Consider the following 15,565-nt stretch of genomic DNA (forward strand, 5'->3'; position numbering starts at 1 on the left):
AGACAAAGCGTTTTTGTCAGCGGCCTTCTGGAAAAGTGAGAAGCCAAAAAGCCGAGTCACTTTGTCACTACAAAGACGAGGAATAAAAGTTCAGGCCCCCGGGGGAGAAGCAGGCAGGATAATAAGACATCCAGAACAGCTGTTCAGAGAGGGGCGTCCTTTCTCTAAAATAAGCAGCAGAGATTGCCTGAACATGGCCTAAAGATTAGTTCGCCCTAATGTGGTAAATCCCGGCTCGTGTTTGCATGAGGCAGCGGCGCACGCTGGTAAAGCCCAGCAGGACGCAGAGCGGGCAAACACACGTCCCGGACGCCATGTTTACCGAAAACTGTTTGTCCAGCTGCTGGAGGGACGTTGCGAGGAAGCGGGACGGCTGTTAATTAAAATCGTGATTCGTCCCTTTTTTCCTTGGATCAAATGAGTTGTACATTACTGTCGACACGGCCAAACAAACAGCGGGGATGCCAGTGTACATGTTTGCTAACCTGCCCGGCTGCGAGTCCACCTCTGCGGGGAGGGACGGTTTGATTATTGACACGCTGTTTGGATATTCCTCCGGGTGCCACAGATAACATTTATACTGCCTTCATGTTCTGGAGCTGCAGTATGTTTCTGCAGCTAATCGTTTTTTTGTTTTTTTTTAATACTGTGAGCTTTATTTGTGAATTAAAATCCCAAACAGAGATTTTTCATTCATATTTTCAAGATGTGATCTTGTACACGACGCCACTGTTGTGATATACTGGTACTGATGTTGTTGTTGTGATATTTAAAAAATGAAATATTGATATCATGTTAATAAAACACATTAATAATATTGTTTAAATAATCTAACACTATGTTTTTTTCTATTCTTGCACTTTTGTAACACTTTTGTATCACATATTGTATTAATATTACATTATTTTGTCTCTCCACCTCCCTGCACTCTAATTTTGAGTTTAATTCATTTAATGCACAATAAACAAAGTCAAAGATTTGTAAAAGAAGTCAGTGTAGACCTTGGATCAACAGGCTGAGGGATAACACAAGGCTGTAGCATGGAGGAATCTCTCGGGTCACCGCCTGTTCTGTATAATCCAAGATTGTCTTGTACTGAAAAATAAAACGGACCATCCCTTACTTAATCAATACAGGATGCAATTTGTCCCATATTTCCATGCCCACCTACTCTGATGGAAAACTGTACAAGAGGTATTAAACATTACCACCTGTAAAAAGAGAGAAGCTAAAGCTAGATGTCCGACAGACCACATGTAGATCAGTCCTGTCAGTGAAGCTGAATACAAACTGTGCAGTTTGTCACTGAGTATTTTCTGCCACTGATTGTGGACTATCTGTCCTGGAGGAAGTAGAGGAGCAGAAGCCCCGAGTGGAATTATTTTGACAGACAAACATTTTGGTTTGAATCCTTAAAAGGATAGTTCACCCAAAAATGAAAATTCAGTCATTATCTTCTCACCCTCATTTCGACTGAAGGTCAGGTTTAGTTTTTCAATCCACAAAAATCTGCTGCAGTTTCACAGGAAAACAGTGTTGCAGAATCTCCTATACAATGGAAGTGAATGGTGACCAGTTTTCAAATGTAAAAAAAACAACAGAATAAAAACATATAATGCCTCCATGCTGCTCGTCTGGTGTAATTCAAGTCTCCTAAAGCCTCAACATGCCAAGTTGACTGAAAAAAATGTTACTTACACCATGTTTCTATCCTGAATCTTCACTGTAGATCTTTAGCTTGGAGCCACGTTCATGTGCACACTGTCTGAACTGTGTGTGTGTGTGTGTGTGTGTGTGTGTGTGTGTGTGGTGTGATGGTGTGCAAACTGCATGTCAGGACTTTAGGTTAGTTTTAGGAAAAGATCATGGCTCTGGTTAAAATAAGTGAAAGCACAACATAGTATGAAGAGATGAGGGATGAGGTTGGGGTGGATGGATGGGTCAAACAGAAATTCCCCAAAGGAGACCAGTACATTAACATTCGCTAACTTAAGATGTGCCGCTTTTACAGGAAAAGGTACACAGTACACAGTTGACTTAAGTTCCAAGTTTGCTCAACTGTCATTGGAGCGCAGAGCAAAAAGGAGCAGAAAGCACTTTACACTGGCCACCTGATTGTTTTCCTGTGGAGAGAGTGGTGGCACCTGATGAAGCGGCGTCGCAAAATGCTCACATTTGCCCCTGACTACTACGCAGAAGTTCCAATTATTTTAACTTGTTTGCTGACCTTTCAAACTGCAGCCAATGAAATAACAGCTGCGTGTGACGGCGCAGCCAGAAGCAACTGTAGATGTATGGAAGCAGCACAAGCAGAGAACAGACTGACGGTCAAGTCTGGAAGGTAACCCCAAACCCACAAAAGATGTGGCGAGAGTGATCATTTTAACGTTTGTGCAACATCACGATGACCAAAGACAAGTGTTTCAGGGTTCTTCAAACTCTAGACGACAACAAAACTAGTAGAAAACTAGTAATTGTGATGCATGGTGAAATGTGATCTGTCAAGTTGGGCTTTGAAATTTGCGAATCATATATAGTTTATGAACTCACCTAAATCCAATGATTAAGTTACCTTAGCCATCTGTATACCAGACAGACAGGACGCAGTGGTTGTAGCGCTGTGCTTTGCCTACCTTGCAGTGAACTCAGGACAAATTATGGATCATGCAAAGGCCCCTTGACAGCTTGATTCCACCTGACACGACTGCGTCTTGCTACGGCTGCAACACGTCAGCCAGAGCTGATCACTGCCATTCAATATAGTGGTTTTGATTCCACTGGCAGCGCCTCGCGTCTATTTTTGACATCAATTTGCACAAAGCAAATCGAATGGGTAGGAAGTCAGACACAGGAAAAGCAGAGAGAATTTGATCAATTTCTAAAATAAAAGACCTTGTGCAAACTCATGTTCATAAAGACAGACAAAAAAGAAAACTATTAAACTATGCAACTCGCAAGGAAAAGAGGACCAAATCAACAAACTCTGAACAAGTAAACATAATCAGGAGGGCAAAACGCTCCGCTGCTGAAATGCTGCTGGTGGGGACGTGCAGCCTGCAGAGGATGGATAAAAACGCTGACGTGCCATGCCCTGTGGAATCACCTGGTTAGAAAGGTTCCTTTAGGTACAGTTAACATGTTCTCGCCCCGGAACATGGCCCCAACCGTAGATCGTGACATGCTAGCACTGGACAGACAATCAAAATATCTCTCTGTGCTTGTTTTGTCTGTACTGGACTGGTTACTCTCCCACGACATTAACTCTTCAAGTTAGCTTCAAGCTAATTTTCACTTAGCTAACTCTCAGTGAGGAAGTTCATTAGCTCGGCTGCTAATCGGACAATAAGGCCACAGTTTATTCCATAACTGTGTAAACCATGTCTTTGCTGTTCAATAAAATATGACACAGAGCTAATAAGTTGTGATAGCTTCCCCCTTTTTTCACTCTATAGGCCCTCTGTTCCCTCAGAGATCAATGCTATCAAGACGCTTTGCTAGTGCTAACAAAAGTTTATCAAAGTAAAACTTGATGTGAAAGATTTACTTTGTCTCTGAATCCTCTGATTGTGGCGATTCCATTGAAATTAAATGTTTTTTTCTGCAGCATTTCATTGATGAGACTCAAGGTTTTAATCCCTCGACTGCTACAGTGGAGCAGCTCAGAGGCCAACAGATCAGACTGTGTTTATTCTGGGCAGCTTCCAGGTGTGAATGTGTGTAACTGTGTGTATGAAACTCTTAGTGAAACTTCCCTTTATCAATAAAAGTTAAAAACAACTGTTTTTTTTTAATTATATCAAACAGTAATCGCTGCTGCCTTTTGTGGTTCACAGCCAAATGATGGACTCAAACCCACAAAACTGCTGTTAATAATGATCACAAAGTTGAAATGTGAAATGTGAAATGTGAAAGTGTAGAAGCAGTTTAGTATGATGAGTTTAAAACCTGCAGTGATCATGGTAGAAATAAACTTTCCTTTGGACTTCTCATGTTTTAACAAGACTTTATTATAAAGACACGAATGTACATCTCTCAAATCTCAATGGAATACTGACATTGCGTGTCTAATTCACATTTTTATTTTCTTTCCTCTGCAAAGAACAAATAGCAAAATCTTTCACCTTATAAACAAGTGCTGCAATTCACTCCTCCAAAAATACAACACCCACAGGCTGGACGACGAGTTTCTGAACAGGATTCAAGTTGGAAATCAGATAGAAATGAACATCAGAAACCTGAAAATCATAGCAGCATCATGTTTTTGAAAAAAAAGTTGTTTTTTTTAGAAAAAGCCCACTCAAGAGTCAAATTTGTGATTTTTTTTCAGGTCTGTCAAAGTTGAATTGAAGAATAATCCAGATCAAGTTGGAGTTTGATTGATTGCTGAGATGATCCCAGAGTCTCGCAGGTTCCACCGAAACTTTTACCACGAAAGGCCTTCAAAAGTTGTAACTTGGTCAGTTTCTCTCGAGTTCTGGAGTAGAAAAATAATCCTGGACGAGTCGATCCGCTGACGACGACAGAGCTGAACCTGCTCAGGCTTCAGGGTTTTGTGCGTCGTCTCAGTTCGTTCACAAATAAACTTTATTTTAAAATGTCTCTACTATTAGTTTAAAGGATCTTCAAAAATAAACCACCAACAACAAAAAGAATACTTCTTTGAAAGCAGAGAAGAAGAGAAACACAGGAAGTCACAGCACTTGGAAACGCCACGAGGCCTGGTCTTTGTAGTCCAAACAGTCGGAGGCGTTGAAGTTGAGTTTCCAGGCCGAGGCTGCCGTCTGCTCTTTGTAATCCAGACAATCTGTGGAGTTGAAGGTGAGGCCCGGCGCGCTGTACGCCTGGTGGTGGTGCGACGGGTGGTGGTGATGGTGGTGGTGCCCTGATGTCTGGCCGATGTGGTGGTGCGGGTGTCCCGACATGGAGCTGCCAGTCATGGGGCTGAGCTGGTGCGGGTGGTGTGGGTGGTGGTGGGAGTGCATGGGCGCCAGGTACGAGCCGCACTCCACGCCGCTGAAGTAAGAGCCTGACGCCGAGGCCGGGTAGCCCTGGCTATACGCTGCCGCCGTTTGGCTGTAAGACACCGGGTAGGACGGTGTCCCCCCGGTGGCGGAGGACGACACGGAGCGCTGCATGCAGGAGGCGCTGGTGGGGGCGGCGGGGTCGGGCAGCGTTGGCGGTGCCGGGGCCGGGGAGATGGGCGCCGGGCTCCAGATAGATGACACTGGGGCGGTGACGGAGGCAGAGGTGCTGATCAGGCCGGGACCGCCGAGGCCGGAGGAGACGGAGGAGGAGGAAGAGGAGGAGGATGTAGAGGAGGACGTGGAGGAGGAGGAGCTGGACACGGCCGGCGGCGTGAACTGGCCGCTGCTCTCTGAACCGGTGCTCTCGCTTGTCGGCGACGACTTCTTCTTCATGGGTTTCACCTTGGCGCTGCTGCTGCTCTGCTGCTGCTGCCGACACTTGGCCCGTCGGTTCTTAAACCAGACCTGAGGAGGGAGGAGAGGTCAGAGGTCAGAAATCGAGACACAGAGAAAACCCGACGGAGCCGGCAGTGACTGAACACCCTCTGCACACCTCACTGTCACATGACGCTACCAAGGCGCTGTGGCACTGACCTTTGACCTTTACTGCTGGCTCCAGAGACTCTTCGCTGTGGATAAAGAGCGCTAAATGACTACAGTACCAAAGAAGAAACTAGTCAATCTGTATCACCACAGTTTAAAGGTAGAGTCAGTGGGATTTGTCCGAGCTGTACTTAAATGCATCAGGACGTCAAATAACAACGTTCTGGGTTGATGAAACGTCCTGAGCAGCAAACCAATGAGAAAAATAAGGAAATACAGGCAGAGGGCTGCAGGTTCTCTGCAGGTACAGACACCAACACACACACAAAATTATTTAAATCATGATGATGTGATATTTGTTGGTGTCTAAACCAAACAAACAGAAAAATATTAGCATGTCAGGACATTTCTGCAGCCTCACAGTTCTTCACTGTGAAGCTGTTTTGTCACACTTTATTTCTTTACCAAACAACTGTAGCTCCTGTGGTTTGGATATTGCACTTGGCCATACTGCGATTTTGATAATATTTCGATTAATTGTGCAACGCAGGTCACAGCTTTCAAAGTAATAAACAAGAACTTGGTATAAAGAGCGAGAAAGTCTGTGTTTCTGTCAGTGATGATTATTTATTTTATGATCTTTTAACTATTCCCAAGGTCACCACTAAACCCTTTAGTGATGCTTCTTCTAGCCATGAGAGTTATTGACTCAGAAGGAAGTCTCAAAACTTATCTTTCTGATACGGCTTATAAACAATTATAGATTATATCTTTTAATACACAGTCTATAACTAACAACTGTGTGTGTTTTTTATGTTTTTAAGATACTATGTTGATTCAATTTTTAATTGTAAAACCCCGTCTCACATCGTCCCATGTACTTATTTTTTTAAATTTTGTTTTTGTGGATGTTTTTTTCTCTATTTGCAGTTTAATCTTAAGGCACTTTGAGTTCTGTCTGTCCATGAAAGGTTCTGTGTAAATAAAGCTCATTCATTTATTAATTTTAACTTAAAGCCATGATCTTTTCCTCATCCTAACTGATTCCTTTTGGTACCTAAACCTAAGACATTTAATTTGAAAGAGTAACTGGACCTTATTGCTGATTTGACATCAGAGTGAGAATGCACCGGTTCCAAAGTCATGTGTCATGAAAAAAAAAAGGAAAATTTGTGTCCGTGCACAAATTATAGATTAAATTTCACGACTTTTTCACAAACTGCAATGAGACTATTTGTGTTTCTTTCTTTGTATCACAACTTTCAGCATAATAAAAAAAACAACCAAACATAAGCCAAATTACACACAGAAAAAATCATATTTCCACACTCATCTCTTGTGACATTTACCCTGCAGACAGTTTTGGTTTGATTTTTCCTCGTTCAGAGATTTCTGCCTCCACCTCCACACCCCTCTGCTGCACTGTCCCTGTTATTCTGTACACTGTACACAGCTTTAACAGGGACTATTTGTCCAGTGGAAAGTAGTTCTGCGTGCAGACACCAGATAATTACTCGCTTCCATTGTACTGAGGTGGAGACAGATATTCCAAAATCTGCACAAATAAATTCAAAACTGCCTGCATGGAGGAAAGAAAGGAGAAAATATGTTTTTGTGCAAGATTTTGGTGAACTGACCCTTTAAATACAGTATTTCTATTTCATCTAACTTCCTGCTTTGCTACTTTGAATCTGATTTTATCATGTTAGTTATTTTAGCTTTCTATTTTTAGTCTTTCCTTCTCTGTGCTACTGCATTAGTGTATTAATGCCTTTTTTTTTGGCACTGTTCCTTTTCATGTTTACCTGTGTTCAGGTAGAATCTCACACAGTTTCCTGGTCTGGAAAGAAGTTTGGCTCAACTCCTGTTGTTTTTAAAATGTGCTGTATAAATAAAGTGACCTGACTTGTATTCTGGCCTGAAGACGTGCTGTTGAAAATAAACAATAACTTCTCCTTGATGAAGTGACGTGTCACATAAAAAGAATTACACAAATATTAAGGACAGCCTGACGTCAATGGAAACTTATAAACTTAAAAATTACACTGTTTGAATGAAAAAGATGCATCTCAACCAGCGTGTTTTTTCAAAATAAAGTGAGCAGAACAATGACCAAAACTTTGACAGATAACACGAGGACACAAAATGTACAAAAAAGACCTTGCCTTCTTTTTTTAATTATTGATTATCTGCTTCTATGATTAAATTTTCTAGTTTTTAGTTTCCAATATATCTTTGATCAGGACCCAAATGAAAGTGAAAACATCACTGACAAAGATTTTGTACTTAACTTTCACTTTCTTCTCCTGTTTACTTTTACATTTTAAAATTTGACTAAATGTGTCTTTCTGTTATATATACCATCATAATGTATGTGTGACAAATTTCCATAACTGCCTGCATTCATGGATAATACAGTTTTTTGTAATTGAGTTTTTAAGAGGACAACAAGACACAACAAATGTTATATCACAAATTAAAGACATGTTCACTGTCTCCTCTTTTAACAGTGTAACAGTCCACATACAGATATTTCCCCCTTGAGTGGACAATAAAGTTTTGAATCTTGAATCTATATGTTATGGATATTGAAATGTCAGAAATCTCTATAAATTTGTTGTAAAGTTGTTAATTCTTTTGTGCACATGAAACATGTAATGCACATGGGCTGGAGCTAAAGGCACAAGTGCACAAAAATATTTCCCTATAAAACAAATCATTATCATGAAGTACTCAGGATTATTTGCAGTAACTTTATTACAGCACATTTTAAAATAAATCTACAGCACTGGTAATGCTGGTAAACTGGGCCTGTCAGAGGTGAACCAGTAAATGCTGTGGTGGTAAAAGCGGCCTGTCAGCAGCAGCAGCAGAAAGCAGAGAGGCTGCAGCCATAATTGCAGCTTTAAGCCCAGCAGAAGGCCGCTAAAGCCGGGGATGGAAAACCTCTCACAGGCTTTTCTAAAGAAAAGCTCACCGCATCAAAAGCCGGTCCTTCACTGCGCCAGAGCCCAGCCAAATACTCCCCTTTGATTAAAGACTTGTCTCTACTTGATCAATAATAGCTCAACTTTTCTTTTCTTTTCTTTTTTTAAACACTGGAGCTAATCGTGCAGAGGCCTGAGGTGACAAACAGAAAGTCCATCAGAAAACTTTCAAACCTGAGCTCAGATGCAGAAAACTCTTTGAGGACGTAGGGAAGGTGCAGAGTGTGTTTTTTTTTTTTTTTTGGTGGAGGGACGAGGGGGCAGGTCCCCCTTAATATTGAGAATCTGTCCCCCATTTGTCCCCTCCAACGAAGACATTAGAGTTACAGAGGACTTTTATTTTGACAAACCACTTTCTTGTGAGCTTCATGTATTATTACCCATTCATTCTGAATTTTCACCTGGTGCGTCACTTCTGTTTTCCATTATAGGTTGGTGCATAAAGCGCACAAATTTGTGCATAAAACACAAACACAAATTAAGTGTTTTAAGCTCACAACTTTGCTGTTATGTCTTTAGCGCGGTAAATTAAATGTGACATTAAATCATAAAACTTCGAGGAAACTTTAGCTCTGAATGCTTTTTGATGTGACCTCCAACTTTCTGGATTTCTTGCACCGTTTTTGCTTTATTGTCTCTTATTTTTATTAACTCTTATAACGTACATTCAGTACAAGTGGAATGTCATCTGCTGTACCTCAGCAGAATAAACTTGGAGGAAAAATCACTTAATTCTACAAAATAAACAGGCCTATATATTTTTTTCAATAATAAAAAAAAATGCCCCATTTCCTTTTCCTTCTAAATTAAGTTTAAAGTTGCACATGTCATGGCCCTGACACATAAACCAGTCGCAGTGACTTTCTGACCTGCACTCTGGACTCCGGCAGGTTGATTTTCAGCGCCACCTCCTCCCTCATGAAGATGTCCGGGTAGCGCGTCTTGGCGAACAACGACTCCAGAATGTCCAGCTGTGTCCGGGTGAAGGTGGTCCGCTCCCGGCGCTGCTTCCGCGGGTTAGCTGGAAGTGTTTAAAAAAAAAACGTTCATTATTAATAAGTCTGATCGTGACTGTTAAACACCGCTGAAATAATACTCCTCCAAAACAGTACAGACTGAAGTCAAGTATCTGAGCGTCCTGCGTAAACACGCGCGTTAATTCCCACGCATCTCCACGTCTTTACAGTATATAAAACATTTTGCACTTCCAAAAAATAAAAAATAAATAAAAAAATCCTTCGATAAAGGAGCGTTTTTATCATCGAGACAAAATTGAGAGATGTACTTTAAGAAATAATACAAGAATATTACAAAAATATTAGAAAACAGCAGAAACTTTCATTGTGTTTCTAAATGCACCAAACAAACTTAGAATCAAATTTTAATTTATCACACACTTCGACTAAAACTAATTAGACTTTTTCCCAGCTGCTTAAAGTTTTTATTTATTTCATTCGATATGAAGTTACGGACAACAGCAGCCGATTGGCCTAAAGTTTAAAATATACGTAAATATTGGGAATAATCAAGACGTGATAATTTATCTCCGTAATGCCACTAAACTCGAGCAGCACAGACATAAAAATAAAAGTTTAACATCACAGAAATATTACAGCAGATGATCAAAAAAGTTTCCTTTTAAGATAATGCTGTTAAAACCACAGTGAAGTTATATTTGAAGTAGTTTTAGAAGGAGACGTGAGGTGTGTGTGGCCCGTACCCGGGTAGCCCACAGACGGGTGCAGCAGGTCCATGGCAGCTCCGCTCAGGCCCAGTCCGTTCATCCCGTACGGGGCCTGTTTGAGATAAGACATCATGCTAGAAGCACGGAGGGGAGACCGGAGTCTGGACGGACAGAAAGGTGCAGATCTCCCGGTGTTCAGCAGCTCGGGGCCCCCGGTGTTCAGGTCGGCTCCTGCGAGAGAACGAAGCACCGTAAATTTAGACTGAGAGGATGCAGAAACACGCTGAAAATACTGTATTCAATCGAACACCTGTGCATTAAAAACATAATAAAAAACAATATTTGTACATATCGAAGTACTACATTTCCATAAAACTAAAGCAGGCCAAACCACAGGCCTATAAAATCTATAATACAGATAAATTTTAATCACCCAAACACTTAAAACTAAAGTCTTAGCCCCAAAACTCTTAAGAATCAGATTTAAAGAAACTTCCTGCGACAGACTGTAGACCTGCCGCTTAACGTTTCATTTTGCTTATGAGCTTTGACAAAATTCATATTTTTTAAAACACAGTGAAAACAATAAAACACAGATGAAATACTCTAAATCAAAGACATGGTTATGCAATTTTTTACAAAGTAAATTGGTCTTTAAAAAAAAAAATCTGCACTTTGGAATAACTTAGAAAATCACAAATAATGTGATTTCACAACATAATGAATGTAAATGCGTTTAACTGCCTGTGGAATTGAACTGGACGAATTAGGGAGAAGATGTTAAGCAAGATACATTTTATTTTAAGGAAAACTGGTCTTCAAAATTATATTCCATTCATTAAGGGACTTCCAGGCCCAGAACAAACTTGGATTCAGCACCACGATGTGATGCAACTTTTCTGTAAATTTCCTTTTAAGGAATTAAAGTTTAATTTGAAAAAAAAAAAAAAGTGAAATCAGTCTTTGATTTGTCCATGAAACGGTGTTTGCAGATATCAGCAGCTGTCAGTCTCACTGAGAGTAAAGAAATAATCAAAGATGGAAAATATCACCGAGCTCAGTCTGATTCTCATGAGACAAACTTGGAAACTGCTTCTAAACAAGACCTCATTCATTATGAGACTTTTCTCAGGATGTTTAAACGGCGCTCTTATCGCTCACATCTTCATTAGGTTTTAATTAATTCAATAGCTCGCAATTAAATCGACCTGTGGAGACACACGGTTAGATTACAGGCCACTCGAGACTTTTCTCACCTCTGAGTATCTCTGCAGGAATGTGAGTCTCACTCCAATATTATCCTTTCATTATTTATTCAAACAGACAAACAGACTTTTCCCGAGTGTAGAAATTGCCGAAAAAATTCATAATAAATTCATGGTGCGAGTAAATATAGTTTAACGTGATTTTATTTATTTATTTATTTTACTTTTGGTTTCTAAATTATCTCAGATTTTATTTTTTCCAGTAGGACGATTTATGTGTTACAACTGTAATGTTATTTTTTGTTTTTATTTGTTTATTTTGACTATTTTTTTTTTTTTTTTACTATTCATGTGCTGACTTTTGTCATGTCCTTAATATAATTTCGGTTAATTATATGTTTTCGTTTATTTATAGCTGTCATAGGTGCCCTACTGGTGTTTTCTATGTGAAGAAGCTTTTCTAAAATGCAAAAGCTGAATTAAATAATTTAATTGATGATAACATGTTAAACCTGCAGTACACCATGATAAATAGAAATAAATGCGTAAAGTTGAACAAGGATTAGTTGGCCTTTATGAAATTAAATAAAAGTACACATGAGATTAGAGAGAATGACTGATAATAAAATGATTAGGCTAAAGACTAAATATTGATACAAAGAGAAAAACATTTCAAGAATTTATCTCGGACTTAATGAATATCCTGCACTTGGATATTGACTGTTTTTTTCTGCAGAAGTTTACACGTTTGTTAATGAACTGCCTTAATTGTTAACTGTTAGTATTAGTGTAAAACAATGTATTTAGATAAGAATTTCCATAATCCACCGGGGTCCTTTTAACAGGTAAATGCTCAAATTTAGGACTAATAGCAGCTTTCTGTGCCGTGAAAGGGGCCGCGGGCCTCCTGGTGGATCTGAACTGAGGCGTTAACACTCCGCATAAAGCTCGACTTATTTCCATAACCGCAGGAAGGAGCCGCATCACGCAATGTAAATGCGTCAAAAGTGTGTGCAAATGAAGTACATTACAATTTAGATTAGATCTACAGGGCGACAATTAGCAGAGGGGCTCTTATCAGCACAGTAAACGGACAGGAGGCTGCGGGCTAAACTGCAGGAGGAAAATAAATACTCCCAAATAAAGATTAAGTTCAACTAATTAAAAAAAAAAGTGTTACACGGCGGAAAAATACTTTAAAAATACTTCACAGTGTTTAATTTGAAAAGTTACGCACCATTATTTTGGTTTTCCTGCTGTATTTTTTCAAAGACAAACCAAACTAATAAGTTTAATTTTAAAATCTATTTAATGTAATTTATTTCAAGTTTTTCTTTTTATTTTCTTTCTTTCTTTCTTTTAAGAAAAATAAAGATCGCGGCCTCGTTTTGAGACCTACGACAACTTTTAATAAAAAGCAGGGATAATAAGTTGATGCAATTAATGTCATTAAAATTGTTGCCTTAAATATTATTTCAGTAAAAAAAAGCTGATTCTCACTAATCAAGATTAATAAAATGGAGAAATAAAATAAAATAAAATAAAATCAGGTAGGAGTCTCACCTTATTCTGGCTCCTTTAAAAAATCCTGTTAAATGTCAAACCAATGAGATCCACAGTTCGAGAAATATCCACATGGAGGAAAATTTATTGTTCTGACAAAAAATAAATCAGGTTCAGCAGCTCCGCGTGCAGCTCACACCTGTGTCGGAACTAGAAAATTAACATTTCAACGCAGAAAATGAAAAAAAATAATCGTGTTTTGACTCTTCCGCGCTCGTGCTCTCTCCTGCCGGTGTTGACGGACGGAGATTGATGCTCGTCTCCGAGGCCCGCGCCTCTAAGAGTCAAGGAAGCACGCGGGTCTGCGTCTGCTGAGCCAATCACGGCGCTCTGCGGCCTTACGGGCGATGCGGACGGCCAATCAGGCCGCGAGCTCGGCGCCCAAACGCCCGCCCTTTGTCGAGTGGAGCACGAACCACGTGACGCGACTGGAACGTTTGTGTCAGAAAGTTGAAGGAGAATCTCTCCGGCTGCCATTACAGCGAGAAATGTTTGATTTAGGCGCTAATTTTAAGACGAAGCAGAAACATTAGAGCGTAAACGTGGAGAGTTTGTATCAAAAATGTGTGTTTTACTTAATTAGCACAAAAGTTGAACCACACGTCTTTACACTTGGACTGCATGAGAGAAGAAGACAAATTAAAATGGATTTAAAAGTTTTTTTCTGCGTCCTCAATAATACGATAAATTGGCTGCAACAGTTAGCATAAAATGTAGCACATTGAAAACCAGTTGACCCTTTACTTTTTTTTTGAGTGTGTATCAGTGAAGGCTGCCGTCAGGCTCACAATATATTCACTAGGCCTACAAATCAAACAGAAGACTTTCCAAATTGCTGCAAAGCTACGGATATATATATATATATATATTTGTTTTTTTCACTCTAAATATTACGCAGATAATTTAATGGAAACTCCTTTCCTTCGAATAATTGCTACAGGAGTTATTTCCGTCCCTGCAGTGACACCTCAACCAGCTGATTCACTTCAGAGAAACAAAACAGATTATTGTTGAAAAGAAACCTGGCAGCAAAAAGCTGCGATGTACAGGTTCAGACATGAGCAGCTGCTGATTAAAGCAGAGATGCTGCTGCCAGGAATTATTTAACTTAAACGACCTCTGAATGAAATGAACTTAAAGGATCACACAGGTAAAAAAAAAAAAAGTGCTCCAATCTCGTAAATCTATTGTTTAAATGTCTCAACTTTATAAATGATGTTATATTTTATCGTATCATTGTTTTATAATTGTTAATATTTTCAGGAAATGCTAAATATAAGCAGCCTGACCACGTGAACACGCATAATAATAACTGCATCAATTAAAGTGAATTGTTCACTAAATTCCAGCCGTTAATTTAAATCCTACGCAGGAAGTACACGATGAAAGATTTGACGTTGTGGCCTCCTGAGGCAGGAAAATATCTGTAAAATCAAAAGATAAAAAAGCAGGTTGTGTTCAGGGGAAATGAGTATGAATATGTTGGAAATCTCTGTTGTCTCATTTCCTCTGTGTGTTCTCAGAAATTGGCTGCAGCCGACGGGGACAAAGCCGCTGATTGATCACAAGTATCAAGATATCAAATGGACGGAGTCATTGTTGTTGTGAGGGTTTTTGGGGTCTAATCCCAAATTGCAGGAGTATTTTCTTAATACTAAGCCCGTAAATCCAGGGATCAGGCAGCCTAAAGAGGTGTGTGTGTGTGTGTGTGTGTGTGTGTGTGTGTGTGTTGGAGGTGGTGGGGGTTAAGTTTGGAGAGGCTTCTCGTCTCTGTGTTGTCGGCGCTTATTAAAAAGCATGATGCATAAAATCCCAGGTTGTCAGAAAAGCACGCAGGAGGCTCCGGCCAGGCTGCTGCACACTTTCTACTTTGTTAAAAAAAAAAAAAGACACAGACACTCACACGCACACAAAACCTGCCGTGCAGACAGAAAACGGGGCAGAAAAGCCCTTTAAATCAGCTGACAGCCGTGAGTTTGTGCTGCAGGCTGGAGGAAAAGTGCAGCTCAGCGGGCAGGTGGGACAAGAGAACCAGAGAACCAGAGAACCAGAGAACACCTCTGCTGTCTGACAGGACTCTGATCTGGACCCATCAGGAGAAGATTTTTCTCTGCTGGGACTCTCAGGTAGGAACAACTCAAATTTGATCTTCCTCATGTTTGTGGTTGAAATTATTTGTGTCAAAACTGTCCAATATTTGTTTGAGGTGTTCTAAGTTCAGGCTGAAAGACACTGAAACATTTTATTCCTTGAGGATGTGTTTTATGCTAATCTGCTGGGAAATGCTGCTGTTTGAAATAGTTCTGATTGTCTTAACAAGTTTAGATCTTTGAGTTGATTTCTTGGAGATGATAATATGCTGTTAGAAATAGCATAAAAAACTGAGAACTGTGAATTGGAGAGTGGGAGAATATTCATTTCATAAGAGATGACAGCTGAATATCAAATTTACTAAAATTTGTAACAACAACAAAAAAAACTTTGTATGAGTGTGTTTTCAAAGGCCCAAGTGTCTCAGCAACTTATACAGCATTTAAAAAGTAAAAGTCAGCACTAGCT

The 15,565-nt window shown here is 39.9% G+C and overlaps 1 protein-coding gene across 1 annotated transcript; it reads right to left on the reverse strand.

The window, feature by feature from the left end:
- Positions 1 to 3,983: 3,983 nt before the first annotated feature.
- On the reverse strand, positions 3,984 to 13,283 carry LOC146329395 (homeobox protein OTX1 B-like). The gene is made up of 4 exons (XM_084714660.1): positions 13,007 to 13,283; positions 10,275 to 10,469; positions 9,424 to 9,575; positions 3,984 to 5,489 (listed from the first exon to the last, which is right to left on the reverse strand). Exons 2-4 carry the CDS (start codon positions 10,369 to 10,371, stop codon positions 4,692 to 4,694), a joined length of 1,047 nt encoding a protein of 348 aa, XP_084570786.1. The 5' UTR covers positions 10,372 to 10,469; positions 13,007 to 13,283; the 3' UTR covers positions 3,984 to 4,691.
- Between the last annotated feature and the right edge of the window lie 2,282 nt (positions 13,284 to 15,565).

This window comes from Lutjanus erythropterus, chromosome 3, assembly GCF_056507025.1.
Source record: "Lutjanus erythropterus isolate fLutEry1 chromosome 3, fLutEry1.hap2, whole genome shotgun sequence".
Taxonomy (NCBI): Eukaryota; Metazoa; Chordata; class Actinopteri; order Lutjaniformes; family Lutjanidae; genus Lutjanus; species Lutjanus erythropterus.